This window comes from Temnothorax longispinosus, chromosome 6 (genome assembly GCF_030848805.1).
Source record: "Temnothorax longispinosus isolate EJ_2023e chromosome 6, Tlon_JGU_v1, whole genome shotgun sequence".
NCBI lineage: Eukaryota > Metazoa > Arthropoda > Insecta > Hymenoptera > Formicidae > Temnothorax > Temnothorax longispinosus.
Window position 1 is genome coordinate 8280774 of NC_092363.1, and position 15860 is coordinate 8296633.

General features: G+C 36.7%; 3 protein-coding genes across 5 annotated transcripts; 1 reads left to right on the forward strand and 2 right to left on the reverse strand.

Annotated features, from left to right (window-relative positions):
* Positions 1-34: 34 nt before the first annotated feature.
* Positions 35-2156, forward strand: LOC139815336 (uncharacterized). The gene is made up of 2 exons (XM_071782191.1): positions 35-462; positions 795-2156. The coding sequence occupies exons 1-2, from the start codon at positions 415-417 to the stop codon at positions 1032-1034; spliced, it is 288 nt and encodes a 95-aa protein (XP_071638292.1). The 5' UTR covers positions 35-414; the 3' UTR covers positions 1035-2156.
* Positions 2157-2517: 361 nt separating this feature from the next.
* Positions 2518-5140, reverse strand: Slx1 (Nuclease slx1). The gene is made up of 4 exons (XM_071782184.1): positions 4745-5140; positions 4050-4266; positions 3871-3922; positions 2518-3752 (listed from the first exon to the last, which is right to left on the reverse strand). Exons 2-4 carry the CDS (start codon positions 4229-4231, stop codon positions 3171-3173), a joined length of 816 nt encoding a protein of 271 aa, XP_071638285.1. The 5' UTR covers positions 4232-4266; positions 4745-5140; the 3' UTR covers positions 2518-3170.
* A 1071-nt stretch (positions 5141-6211) lies between these two features.
* Ald1 (fructose-bisphosphate aldolase) lies at positions 6212-15319 on the reverse strand. 3 transcript variants are annotated; one of them, XM_071782167.1, is made up of 6 exons: positions 15158-15319; positions 8574-8783; positions 7866-8309; positions 7390-7743; positions 6885-7024; positions 6212-6402 (listed from the first exon to the last, which is right to left on the reverse strand). In XM_071782167.1, the coding sequence occupies exons 2-5, from the start codon at positions 8778-8780 to the stop codon at positions 6926-6928; spliced, it is 1104 nt and encodes a 367-aa protein (XP_071638268.1). In that variant the 5' UTR covers positions 8781-8783; positions 15158-15319; the 3' UTR covers positions 6212-6402; positions 6885-6925. The 3 variants fall into 3 exon arrangements, with proteins under 3 accessions (XP_071638268.1, XP_071638269.1, XP_071638270.1); XM_071782168.1 differs by lacking the exon at positions 15158-15319 and adding an exon at positions 9738-9989; XM_071782169.1 differs by lacking the exon at positions 6885-7024.
* Positions 15320-15860: the final 541 nt, after the last annotated feature.

A 15860-nucleotide genomic window follows, 5' to 3' on the forward strand; every position in this document is an offset into this window, starting at 1 on the left:
CGATAGTCGGTGGCGGTGGCGGTGGCGACGGCGGTGGGCATATCGACGACGCGTCGATTTCGCTTAGCCGGTTGATCGGGGGAGCGGGTCAGCGTTTCGATTATACCACGCTTCTCTTCTCTTCTCTTCTCTTCTTTTCTCGAGACATCGCGTCGCGTCGTGGTGGAAAAAGGCCGACTCTCGCGGAGACTGGCCGTTCATTCGATTTTCCCCATCCTCACATCCTCAGTTCTGTTCGGCGAACGTTGCGCGATAGATCGTTGGTCGCGCGAATGCCTCGCTCGCATACAAATACCGCGACGTCGTTTTCCTGGATAAACGCCGATCGCCATCGAGCTATCCTCCCGTCGCCGGCCGGCTCCCTTGTCGCCGGAAATTATTATCGCGCGCACCAACAAACGCAGCTGCGCAGCTATGAGAGCCCGAATAGTTTTGTTTGGAGTTTTGCTCGTTTGCACGAGCGTGAGTACAAATTTTCGCTAACTTCATTTTGTTTCTTTCTTTCAACGATTCGATTAGCCAGTCTTTGAGTTGAGTCGTCATCGGGTCGTCATCGGGCGTCATCAGTGACATAATAATATGTTGAAATTATTATTGTTATATCATTTTACAATGTTTACGATCGACACGTAACGATCTCGTATAGTCGTAAATAAATCTGGTTTTACCAGTCGATGGATATTGGATTTCGAGTCGTCTTACTATATTTTCTCCCCTTTTTCGAGATTTTCTCTTCTCTTTAATTGCTCTTTGATATTTGATCAATATTTCAAAAATTATTTTGTAATTCGTAGATTCGGTATGCAGATAGCAGGTCGAAGAAAACGACGCAGCTATCATTGCAGAGCAAAGAGACAAACGTGGTAAATTTTATGCGACTGCTGGTGATGAGATTGGTCTTTGGGGTAGCTTCGGCAATGGGGCTGGGTGAAAATCTCTCGGGTGTCCTTGGCGGAATTTTCGTGCCTCCTGGAGCCGAGGAGTACAATGAGGATTACGGAGACGATGACTCGATCGTACCTGATATTTTCTGAATTAGATATATCTTTCAGCCTGATCGCGCTGATCCGCTGATCCTCGACGGTGGTCGACGGCAACGATCGCGTTTCGGGAATTATGTCGATATAAAAGACATACTTAATTCTAAATAATTATTGCAACTAAATCGTCCAAATTATGGAGAAATTATAATATATTTTTATTAATTCTGTGTCTGAATTAAAAAAATTCAGGAAATGTGTATTTTAATTTGTTTGTTATATGAAAAGCTATTCTATTCTCTGATTCTATTTTATTGCTATTAATAAGATTCACGTTGAATGTTATTTGAATAAGTTTTATATACGGAGTATATGAAAATTGGAAAAGATAATACATAAACAAATATATATGTATATAGTGGCTTAATATGAATCTGTTGTAAAAAAAGTACGAATGAGAAAATGACTTATCGATCGATCCTGTTGCGGAAATTGAAAAAAAGAGCGTCTTAGATCCTTCGTTAATAATTACTTCGTTAATAATGTTGAATATTCAAAAATTCATGAATCAGCGAGAATGTTGCTTGTGATACCACGATTACCGGATTATGATTCAGTCGCGAGCGATCTGTTGGTCTTGCGCGAGAGGCTTTTTAAGTGATTTTGTGTACCGTTATCCGTCGTAATTTCGGTAGAGCTAATAGATGTGCACCGTCTATGGGTGAAAATATGAGTAGCAAATCGCTTGTTTCCGCTTTCCGTTTATCTCGTATCAAGTGAATGTAACCATCAATTCCAACGGTTCTGGTCCAGTGAAATTAGCATCTGCTAATCGCGATCGAAATCTTTTCATAAATATTAAATAAATTTGATCGTTATATCTCTTTCGAGAGTGTTGCAAAACCAGTCTCAGATGCCTTGATATAGAATCATAATATGTTTTAGTTCATTTCACCGCTCATTAAAATGGATTGAAATGTAGAACTGGACTTACACCATACTTTCGAATTAATCAGCTCAAACGTGTAACAAAAGTAAATAGAGTGGTTTCTATAATTACTGTGAAAGCTTGTAATTATGAGGAACATTCATTCTGTATATCGATAAACGAGATGGAAAGCGCGACATTCATTATTGTTAACAAAGAACTGTAATTTACTTATTTATTTATTTATTTTATTATTAAAGAATAATATTGTAGTTTAACATTACACATATAAATCTTTAGATACTAAAAAAAAAAAACAGTCATTCTGCGACATAGAATTGCGTTTTACGCTATTATTTCAATCCCAATATATGTTGACAAATTTAATTACGATTTATATTATGTATCAATGATTTGATATGATATAAAACGTACTTGATATTGTTAATGTAAAAAAAATCGAAAGTTTAACATTAAACTAATGTAACGATCGAAAGTTTAACATTAATTAAACTACAAAATATTGCATAGTTTTAGTATTATGTCTGTATAATTAGTCGCATAACAAATACAAATTATTTATACTACATTTTTCTTTACAAGATTAAATACTGACAATAAAATTTTTATTTATTAATCTTTGTATTATCTTTTTATACAATATACTAATATTCGATTCGTAAAATAAGCTTATCTACAATGCTTATGGCTAGTCGAGAAAATCAGTATGCGACAAACTTGCGACCGAGAAAAAAAGAAAATGTGTTGTCGTTTGACACATTTTTTTCTTCGCATGGACCTTGAGTATTTCGATGTGAATGGTTGTTTGATCACGTACAAGTTCTACTAACGGTTCGACGTGGCGTGTGCTAATTACACAGTAAACCACCGAATAGGAATCATTGAAGCATCCGTGTAACAGTTAACGTTTCGTATATCACATGTCATTCGAATTAATTAACGTCGGTTCACATTATACACATACCGTTCACGTCGCTGATCGTGACATCAATATAATATATGATAATATATACATATATGCAACATATACTATATATATATATATATATATATATATATATATATATATATATAGTATATTATAAAAATTAATATTTATATATAATTACAATTTAGTTGTTCCTCAAATATAATATAAATATGTTAATGAAAAGTATAATAATTCTGATTGGATTTGAGGTAGACAATAAAAAAATCGTATTTACAGATATTTATGTAAGACGTTACTTATTAAATGGTACTTAAACGTCGTCGTTATCACTGGAAAAATCAGTATTAATTTCTCCAAGATCTTGATAACAACCGTTCTTTTTTCTTATGAGATCTCCCCAGAGGACATTAGATTTGCACGCAGGGCAAGTGCCTTCGATCGGTAGGATCATCCCAGTTTTGCAGAATTCTTTCGCTAAACAGATCAAGTGGACAATTAAAAGACATTTTGGTTTTACACAAGTGACAGAATCTTTCTCCATCGTACTCGAGCCACAAAGGGAACAGAACATTGGTGAATTTATCCCTAGCAAGTGCGATTCTTGCGATGGAATATTATCTTCTTTTGTTCTTTGTATTTGCTTAATTTTACAACTGGTGACTTTGCCATAGCATATGGGCATGTGTAACGGTGGAGATATGCGTCCGTAATAATTCTTGGAAAATTCATAGTCCAACCATCGCACTGTCAAAGGTAGACGGCACCAAGGCCCAATTTTCAACATCTCAGACAAGATTGTCAAACGGAAATCAAACATCTTCTGCGATGACCTCTTCTTGGGAATGTGTTTCAATCGCCTACTCACATGTGGATGTTGCCAAGCCCATTCGAACTAAAACAATGGAATGTTTATAGATATTGAAATGAGCAGTAATTCGACAAATATCACAATTTGCCCCCCCTCTCTCTTTTTTAAGAAAATAGAACATAGAAATTGGCTCAAAACTTACTCTAAGTGCAGAAGTGCTGTTGGGAAATCCATGAACAATCAAGACCATGTTCCTAAATATAATAATTAATTATTAGAATTCAAAAAGTATAAAGTACCTATTTTATTAATTTATTTTTCTTTATATAATTTATTATGTATAATTATATGTAAATGAGAAGGGGATAGATATTTAATTACCATGGTCCTCTCTTACTAGTTTTCCAAGCTCCACCGTGCTTCTTACCAGCATTATGTTGCTTAATCCTGCGTCTTGGATCTACGGTGTAACCAATATAAGTTCTTCCTTTGTACTTTGGATTCATACAGTACAGTAAATATACTCCAAAAAAGTGTTCTATCACTTCAGGCTCTTCTTCCATCGTTGAGCATTTCAAATTTTCATAATGTGTGAAAACTGAAACATTATACATATATGAAATTGAGCACATTCAGCAGATCTAGTTTTATTTCTATTCAACTATATTTCAACTTTTGTTTTTGCTAAATCACATTATTTATAAACTTTTATAAAGATATTGAATGTTTGTTTTTATCAGTTATCTCTTGCACTTTTCAGACCTGTTATTATTAAATATATTGGCTAGAGTAAAAGAGGTGAAGAATTTTAATTGTTCATCGTTATATTCTTTCGTCACTAGAGAGCATAAGGCATTATTAGAACATACGATTTTTCGAATCTTGTATAATTTCGTGTAATTTTAATAGAGAATATTAGGAATAAGGTTAATTATAAGAAATCTTCTTTCCTTTCTATTTGTATCAATTCTTATCTTATTTTTCACATTTATGTGAACATTATTGTGATGGAAATAACAAAACACTTTTAAAAACACAAAGTGTGGTATTATTAGAAGATGGAAATCTGTACATACATCGGGAATATATTATTAGTTCCTAAATAATGACATTTTGAGTATATAATTTGCTAATTTCTGTTGCAACGCAAAACACAGAAATTATAGGTTATATTGCTTCACAACAGACCACAACAGACTAGCTACTGTACCGACTACCGACTTGAACGCGCCTAAATTTTCATTTTTATATAATATAACAATAAGAGAATTGTCTTTGTTAAGTTTTTAATAAATGGTATACTAATTTTCTCAGTTAGATATAAAAAATCTATATTACAAAGATGCAATGATATATGTATAATAGTATAATACATAGATAGATTGTGATTATATATCAACTGTGAAACTTTTGTACTCCACTCCAAACTTTGTAAAATAAATGGAGCTGGATTATGCCCCTTTTACACTTTACATCTGATTCTTCAATCGAATCTTGCAGGACTAGGATATAATCGTTCGACCAAAAGTTTCTCTTATTTTGTGTAATAAAAAATTATGTAAAAAAATATTAGCTGAAAATTTCTGAGGAAAGTTGCAAAATAAATTATGTACAATCTCTTTTTTGCTCTCTACAGTTGTATTTGGTGACCTAGATTACAAGAAAAATATTCGGATATAACATCGCAACGTACAAGATAATTCTCAATATATAGATTAGGACTTAGGTGTCTATGCAAGATATACATAGTATTATATATAAGTATGACACACAATATAGCATGATTTCGTAATATTTGATACGATATAGTCTCGCTAACAAACAACATTTAATATATTCGTTTTATTTTGTATATTTTCTGCGTTCTTTTATTTTATACACGAAGAATATTATAACGCGATATTAATCATATGTTTCCAGATATATAATATATATCTGCTTTCGTACTGTTACAGAATATAACAATAATGCGTATCATAATATCGAATGTCGCACAATCTGCTCGCGTTCTCTCGATACCTCCCGGTCTTCATCCTTCGATAATTTAATGCCAGTGGAATTGAGTCTCGTCAAGTTAATCGCTGGATGAATATGAACAGCGACGAGAGTATCGATAAGAAATCAAAACGATAGGTCAGGCTAAAAAATAATTCTAAATTCGATATTTTGTACATTTGTTACGAAATCATCCATTAAACTGTCTGTTGAATAAGTAATTTGTAGGATGTTTCGGTAAAATTTTAATCGACACGTTTGACGTGCAACCTACGTATTGTCGATTTAAATCGCGAATCGAGTTACACACATGTAACGTGTAAATCAATTAAAATTATAATCGACCGATACAAATTCACATAAATGTAATTAGTTAAAATTCAATTTAAAATCGTACGATTAGTTCTGTAAAAAACAATCATTTAAGAATATATGTATTAAAACAAGACAAAAATGATCAATCTTGGAAACTTTGGATACTTGATGTGCGTCTCGATCATCTTCGAAGGAATCCCCTTTCTTTTCGCGACTTCCAGAAAGGACGATGATCGGATGAGACGATGATCCTGCCGATCCTGCGAGGTGTTTCCAACGGCTGTTTAATTTTATATTTCTAACAATATATCGAATTTCTTTATGGATCAACCTAATACACGTGATTGGCGACAAAAAGCGCTGCGTCTCCCGCAGCACCGGCTACGCCACCCGCATATTTGCCAAGTGCCGAGTCGCTGTTAGCCTGTTGGAAAAACAGAAAATGTACTTTTACTTGCGATACTGACTAAACGTGTTTTTTCTACAAAGCTTGTATCAAATTGCAAAATTGCGATATAACTCCAAAAAAATAAATGGATAATGTTTGATATTAATTGTAATTAAATTTCATGAATTAATATTATTAAGAAATTAATAACAAGTTTGAATAGACATTTAAGTCAATTTATATAAAATTATTTCTATTAAAGTTATATTTTTAACGCGTGTTAAGATTCTTCGACGATTCTATTAAGAAAATGAAAAAGAGTTTTGAAATATCGTACTCTCACAAATATCATCGATTATATCTTTACTATATCTCGATTACTATATCAGGAAGTAAAGGAGGATAAAAGTTTATCACGGCAAGTGGTAAGTGGTTAAAGATAAGGATTGATTCACGAGAAAAGCTATAACACACACACATAGTCACGTACGCGTTGTTTAACTATTACATATACTTACTGCCACAAGAAACGACGTGTGCGGAAAATATAAAAATTTGTTTAGTAGTTGAGGCGTGATTTGGCGTGGAGAGAGGTGTTAGCGGCTTTGCTAGAAACGCTGCCGGCAACGTATTTGCCTTGAGAGGCTGCGGTGTTTGCCTAAACAAGCGCACATTACATAAACATGCAAAAGAAATATGTAGCTGTACGTAGCTTTGAGGATTATTAGCTCCGGACGATTATTAAAACGACAACTACAGAAAATTACTACAGAGAGACACTATTTTTCTAAAAGAAACTGCTTGTGAGTATACAAAAAGTAAAACATAGTAAGTGTAAAAATAATTCGGAACATAAATGTTAGGAAAATAAAATAGAGATCAAAGACAGACAACTGGTAACAGTTATTACGTATAGGTGCAAAAAATAAATAAAAAGTGAATAAGACATGAAGCAACGTCAAGTTTACATATGCACGTACAAATAAACAAAATATCTAATAATTTCGTAGTATGATTACTTACCTTGGCTCTTTTAAGCAACTCCTCTTGACCGGCAGCGACCTTGTCGGCCTTGCCTTCCCATGCACGAAGTACGGAGGCCTGGAGAGCGCGTCCATAACTGAAAGTTAATGCCCAGGGTTTTTTCGCCGGGTACTTATTAATGGCATCAAGGTTGACCGATGCCTCCTCCTCGGATTGGCCACCGCTGAGGAAAGTGATGCCAGGTACCGCTGGTGGCACGGTACGTGACAACACTGTCACCGTAGCGGCAGCGATTTCCTGAGGAGTCGCCCTCGTCGGACAACTCTGGCCTGGAGTCACCATATTACACTTTAGCAGCGTTCCTTCGAGGTATACGTGATGATCTGAAAGTGCCTGATAGCAAATGCGTATATACATTAGAATTAGAGCGTACCTATATTACGTGTGTGATAACGAATTTAGGTGAAGCAAGACTTTTTTCGCAACTTTTTCCTCTCAACAAAGAATCGCGATACCTTATAAACGGCCGCGAGAACCTCTTCCGTGACTTGTTGACAACGGGCGAGGTCATGATCACCGTCGGGAATGACCTCAGGCTCGACGATCGGCACGATTCTGGCACTCTGACAGGTGGAAGCGTAACGGGCCAGCACGTTGGCGTTCTCCATGATGGCGAGTTTGCTCGGGGTGTCTTTCGTGATCTTCAACACGCATCGCCACTTGGCAAAGTGACATCCGTCCTTTTTGTACTGGATACAACGAGCTTGGAGGTCGTCGAGACCCTGGGTCGTGCATTCGTCATTCGTGCCGAAGAGCGAAGCGATGCCCTTGTCGACTTTAATGCCGGGGATGATGTTGCGTTGCTTGAGCAGTTGGACGAACGGCGTACCATCGTCGGCCTTTTGATAGAGAGTCTCATGGAAGAGGATTACTCCGGAAATGTGCTGTCCGATGACATCCTGAAGAGACAACCACGTCATCAAACGGATTTATTAAACGGTATACATGTACACGGGTATATAAATATCCACTGCAGCGGAATTATACACTTGACTGATCTTTGGAAAAATATCTCTCAAACACTAACAATAAGTAAAGTTTTATAATAAAAGTAATATTTTACGCGCTATATAAATTAAATATTTATAGAATTTAATTTTATATTAAGTTATTTTACAAGTTAAATTTTTGTTACGTCTTCCTTAATTATTAATTCAACGTACCTTTGCTGTGGTGAAAAGTAGTTGCCTGTAAGCCCTGCGGTTTTCCTCAGTATTTTCGACATTGATGTCCTGAAAACGTTTGCCGATCGTCGAAGTTGACTCATCAGCGGCCAGGATACCCCTTCCGGGTGACACGATCTGTTGAGCGATCATGCGTAATTCCTCTTTCAGCTCGGGTTCGAGCTTGCTGTACTTTTCCGCGACCATTTTCTGCAATGCGAAAGTTACTCCATTAGGACCATTAGCTAATTATACAATCGCGCTGATTGTGAGTTGATCTTTTTAATTGGCAAAAAATTATGAATCCTAGTGATATTGAACGAACTGTACCCTAGTGCCAGTGAGTCAGGTCAGGTATTAAAATGATCCACCCAAAATTAACATATTGAATCGTTAAACGTTATAGTCTCCCTCTCTCTCTCTCCCCTCACCCCTCTCCGCTCCGCCGATAAGTAAACGAAATAAATCTATATTTGTAGATAATTCGAAATTGCCAACTCAATCAGTTTTGAAAGAGATTCGAGATTAATCGGTGATCTGTAACATATGATTTTTATCGGAAAATTTCGATAAAATGGTCAGAGACCATTATAACTTGTAATACTTATATTGTAAAATTGTAAAAACTGAAAGAGATGACATCATGGAATAAAAATAGTGTCAGACTCTGAACTGATTGTCAGTAATATCAGTAAGTATCGGTCACACAAACACAAACGCTATCTTGGATCAAGAATCACACCGTTAGACTCTTACTTTCCTCGAGGACTCGAGATGATCGAAGCGATGACCGAGCTGACCGAGCGTAAACAAGAACGCGCAGCATCTCGACGTTATATTCTTGAATGCGTTTACACGTACGTTATACGTATGCGAAAGTACGCAATCAATGTAATCATAAAGAATGATTGCGGTGCTAACTTGCTAAGCTGCTAAGCGTAATAACTAATACGTCGACAGTGCCCGAGTGTTGACTGCCGACGTGCTGACGAGCCGACGAGAAATGAGAGAATGAGAGAATGAGACTACAATAGCAGCAGCGGAATGCAGGAGTACTCAGCATGACGAATGATACGATACGACGAGCAACGACGAGAGAAAAAGATTGGGAACAAATGGGAAATAAGAGAAGAAGAGAACGAGAACTGATAAACTGGGGCGTACTACGGACTACGGGCCATGGGCCCCACGGTCTTCACGCGACTCGTTATGTCCCTCGACTACATCTCGCTCGTTTCGTTGCGTCGCGTCGCGTTCTCCAGCGAACGACGTGACGCCTTGACGCGCGCGGCACGGAGCGTCTTGCACGGCCGGGAATCGTCGACTGTCGCTTTGCGCGTTTGCAGTTCGCATCCCTCGATTCCCTCGGCCTTCGGCCGCCTCGGTCCGGTGGCCGGTGCACACTGCACGCAGCACGGAGCACGGTGCAGTATGCACCCCCGCCGATGTTGGAGTGCTGGAGGCTGGAGGCTGGAGGTGCCCGGAGCCCGGAGCCTGGTGGCCTGGAGGTGACGCAGACACGGGAGACGAGCACGCCGCCTCACGCCGCACGCGCACGCGCAGACGTCCTCGCCGGTCGCCCCTCGGTGGGGGCGCTCCGCTCGGCCGGCTCGGCGCCGACGGCGCCCGGCACCCGGCAGACGGCGCTTGGTGCGCGCGACCCGCGCTCGCGACTCTCGCCAGTCCCGCGTCCCGTGTCCCGCCTCCCACCGTCTGAACGGCTCATCCTGGCTGACCTGGCTCATCCTGAATTCCTGAATTCTCATTTCTCATGTGACCTGAGACCCGAGACAGGCGAGATGCCAATATCGCGACTCGCGACGCGAATGTCTGAATTCCGTCTCATCTTCCACGGCATTATAATCGCTTCATTCACCATCGCTATTGTCTGTTGTAAGTTTTAATTAACCTTTCATTTTGCAGTTCAATCATGCAGTTCAAGAGTTTAATAGTACAAGTGCTCGCTTTAACGAGAAGCGGTTAGATTAGTAGAAAAAATAAAATATACCTCTATATGTAATATATATATTCGTTTAAGCCTATCGAACCAATGTGACACCCGCGATATGCAAATTTTCTTTCTCTCTACACCTTACGCGCAAGAGGCCATCGATTTTCAAAATTCCACGTTTTAGATTTGTAAATTAAAAACGCCTAAGAAGAAAGTCAGTAAGGGCCAATTTCACCAACCACAGTTAGCTTAACCGATGGTTAAAGTTAGCAGAATTGACCAATAGAAATGAATCCACCCTGCTTTCTATTGGTCAATCCTGCTAACTTTAACCGTCGGTTAAGCTAACTGTGGTTGGTGAAATTGGCCCTAAAGAACAGTAATAAACACTGACATAATATGCTATTTTTCAAGTAAATATGTAAATTAGTTTAGTTTCAAGTTTCAAGTGTAAGTGTATTGAAATACGTTCGACTCTGTTGAATCTTAGAGCATTCTTATTTGTATGCGTAAAGGAGCGCCGTGGCCGTTTAACAGTTTTAACACTATGCTAAACTAAGAGCAGTTTAAGTGCAATATCATGCGGCAGAGTTGAAGATGAAAACTTATGATCACGACGAAATACGAGACTGCAGGAAGCACAGAGAGTAAATATAAGTACCTATCCGACTGCCACCACGAGGGTTTCAAGACGTGCAAGAAAATGCATGGTGAGCTTCTTCATTTAATTATATTTTTTACGTTATTAAATAAAAACTATTTTTGAGCGGGCTTCTTCCTGCGTATAATATAATGGAAACTCTCAACGTACTTTATATTATCTATGTGTATTTTTTATAATACTCCAATAATGAAACGTAGAGCACGTATCAGTATTAAGTTACCAAGTGCGGAGAGGATGCACGATCTTCAGCTTTCTCGACGTGGAGTAAATATACAAGATGATGCACGTCACCCGTTTTCAGATGAAATCAAAATTAAATGCGAGTTTTCTTTTATTTTCTACTGCTAGGAATAACCGCGGATTAAAAGAGCCATAATCTTTATAAATATGCACGTGAATATGTTACATGAGATATTAATAAAATAAGTACGTTTCTCCTTATATTAAAAGAATTGTATAAATAAATGATGAGCTCGAGAGTACAGGGAACAACTTCGAAAAAAGTAAAACTTATCTTTTGAGAAGAATAATCAAACACACATTAAATTCTTGATTAACTTTTGACAAAATGTCCCGAACAAAAATAACCACTTTTATCTTTATTTTTCAACAGTAATAAACTATCCAAAATAATCAAAGATTTGAACCACAGCGTTTAATAGTCAGCGTGCTATTTTTTAGTGTAGAACATCATGTAAATATGATATGCACGTGTATCGTGTATAATAAAGCATATTTTATAATGACTATATTTTATAATAAATAACAGCTTATATTTATTTTAAATATTTAAACTACAAGGTTAATTTTAATTTCAACGTTCTAAATTTTCTTTACATTTTTTAGGAAATAATTTTGAACGTAATCACTATGTGTTGCACGATGTTATGTAAATCGTTTTGCATATTGTGATGCAATATGCGACGTTATCTGTTATTTGTTATGCCGGATTGAACGATGATTATGCTTGCTAAACTATAAACGAAACTGATTTTGCACGATACTTATTCAGATTACCTCAAGATAGCACATTCCACATTTACTGGAAACGTGCAAGTTCTTTATGTGTAAGATACGTGTGTGTACGGATGGATGAGATAATGAGCAAGCGCACAAACAGACGTTTGTGGCCTTTATAGTAAATATAATTATGTTGTGTTATGTTGTAATGATACTTTTTTAATCATTTAACACGTGTGATTAAAAAAGTACTCTAATAAAGAGAAATAAAATCGAAGACATCTGCTGCACATATTTTACACATGTACGGACTTATCCTCATTTAATACATGTATATTAATAATCGCGAATATATATTAGCTCACGTTTGGAGAAGCAAATTAATTGTCATATTGTTGATTGTTGGCAGGTTTCCACGGTTCGAATCGAGTATGTTCGACGGTCAATACTCAACACATAACGACGATGGACGATGGAATTACATGTCGCGGTCCTTAGTCAGGGTGGAGACTTGTGATACGCTTGCGCCGTTTTCTAGCTGATTCGTATCTGCGAGAAGGAGAAGGTTCAACATTGCGAAACTTGCGTGAATCAGAGAATCTGAGGATCTGAGAACGAGAACAGTCTTGCGCACATTCGCTATTTGGCATACTTGGCATACGCGGTGTTTCTATCGGATTCGCAATATTCACAGACAATGCAACTAGATTGACGGGTAAGATTTGCATTAATTTAATTTACATGACATCGTTTATTAAGATCAACCTACAACCAAAGATATGTTTAAGAGTTAATAGATTTAAAATCAATTCGCTCTCTTGTTGAGGAAAAAATTAATCTTGTATTAAACATTGAATAACGGTATGTGATATCCTTCTATCTATGAATTCTGTATCATGACAAACTTCTGAAAGTGAAAGGCAGGATTTGAGAGCGATGATTTTTTTTTTAAGCGACGTATACGTACTACGTACGCGGACATAAATTGCATCATCAGCGGGAAAACAAATGCGCGACGTAGACATAAAAGTTGGTAACTCGCCAATCTGTAATTTGCGTAGCGATATATTTAGATCAACTGTATTTTTATGATGGTTGTTGCTCTGCAAATACCGGAGCAATCGAAGAAAAGTGCGGGGTGAAAGCCAGAGTTATCAAACAAACTACTTTCTAGTGAAACTTGAAATAGCTCACGTTACTGGTATGACATAAACTTTTACAACTTCCAAAACTGAAAGAAATGTGTATTAATTTTTCTTAATTTACCATTATATGACGATCGATTAGACGAATTCAAAGTGATACGAGTGTCTTTGTGATGTGTTTTATAAATATATAAATTTGTGTCTTCTTCTTTTCAATGAGAAATTTTGTAACGTTATTATATTTTATAATTATTGTGCTATAACATAGCAAAACTGAATGTTTTCTCATGTAAAAAATTATAATAGGCAAAAAATAGTAAGTGACTTTGACCATTTGTGTTTATGAATTAAAAAACGTATGGCAGTACATTGACAATAAGCTGTTTCCAATCGAGTATTTGCATCTACAATACAGGGTGTTTTATTTTAATTTGAACAGAGTCAAATATCTCGATATTACGTAGTTAAAAAAAATGTTTCAGATAAAAGTTGTATAGTTTCAAGAGTATGCAATGAAAAATATCGGGGGTTTTATATAAGAAATTGAAGGTGACCTTCACGTGACCTTGAAACGACTATCCAAGATTAAATCATTGCCACCATCTTATGTCTCCCTTGAAACCATACAACTTTTGTCGCAAAAAATTTTTTCTAAAGCTACGTGATATCGAGATATTTGACTGTTTAAATTAAAATGGGACATCCTGTATATACATACGAGGTGCGCGCGCGCGCGCACACCCACACGTGTTTCGCTAATAATTTAACATGCATGACTGTTTCATCGTCTGTCAAAATAACTGTTGGTATGTTCACACATATAGGTATTGGATTGCACAAACAATGGTCAATGTATGTATGTATGTACATAGATAACTTCTAATTTTACATATTGCGATTGCGTAATTAACTAATAATAAATTGATTTATATTAATTAAAAGTTTGGTGACAATCGATTTTTATTATACTTGGGCTTTTAGCATTTGTTGAAGTTTTTTTTTAATAATTAAATGTTGATTTAAATTTTTTATCTTTAAATTATTTATTAATACGTTTAATGAACTATGAAATAGATCAATATTGAGCCAAGTTTTTGGAAGTGAGAGAATCTTCCAAATTTTCTCAGAGAAAATAAGAGATTGATGACAGCGCTTTAAATTATTGATCATGTAACGGACTGTAACGGAATATGAGAATACCCTATTCACCTATTATAATGATACATGCATACTGTATGAAGCTGTACGTGATCAACTGCATGTGGAAAGATTCTTTCGGCTCTCTGATAAATGACGATTATTAAAATTCTTTAAGACACAGATGTTTCCCTAATAAATGAGACTTGATTTTTATATATTATAAAACTGTTTTCCTCTTTTATAAAAAATTTCAACTTACACAGCAAAGTTATATTTACTGAAATCTTTGGAAAAATTGCTCCAACTCTTATAGATCAGATTCTCGATTGCGTTCGTCGAGATATTTGCGTTACAAAAATATCTCTTATATTCTTACGTGCTCGCCTGTGTATAGTGGGTCACGCGCACGACAAGCGTAAAAAAATTTCGGAGCTAAAATGAAGAACATAAGAATTTCGATATACATATTGGTAATATATAAATATATGTAAAGGCGATTGATACTTGTCATTGAATAGCGAGCGGATAAGTCGCGCACGATAACGATGGCGACGAAATGTCAGTCAAGGTCGAAGGTCGTTATATAGATAGGTCGAGCATAAAATTTCAGGTATTCCTCGAGGCAATGCGAGACGATCGATACTTGGTGTAGAAAGGCACGTCCCATGGGGTATAGAATTTTTCTGTCGTGAAAACGAGGCAACAGGGCAACACGTGGACTCACCTAGTTGTAAGTTGTAAATGAGGATTTGTGGGATGTGTGGGGACCGCGCGAGCGCCTGTTACAATCCACCTGATGGCTGGAGTGCGACTGAGAAAGACTACGCCAGCGGCCAGCCGTCGTCGTCGTCGGTCGTCGGACGTCGGTTTCAAAGTCTGATTGTGTGTTTATCACGCGCGTGCGCTTTAGCTCTTGTACACGGAGGGTGCTCAACTTTGCGACACGATTTATAACAAAGATAAGGCGGACGGAGATCAGCCGGTCGGATTCCGTCATACGACCTTAAACTACGGTCAAAGAACGAACGTAATACGTCTGTAAAATGTAATTGTTAAGTAATAATACGTTGAAAAAAAATTTATTTGAATAAGTATATGATATCGATATAAAATATTAAATAAAATGTAAAATTGCAAAACGATATATGTGTATACATGTAATTTGATCAATATTTTGGCTCCTTTATTATTATCAAATGTTTATTGAAAACAATCGCGATCACTAATAGAATGACACCGAATAACATTTATATCTCATGGTCTTTGATTAAAAATACCGTTTTGCAAAAAAGTTTTTTTGTGCGTCCGAGCAATTTCCTTCAACTAAAAGATTGCCGTATTATGTATTTCGTAGCACGCGCCTGTTACGTTACTGACGTATACCACGTGGTGATGAGTTATCCAGGAAGGAGGGCATTGGAGCATCA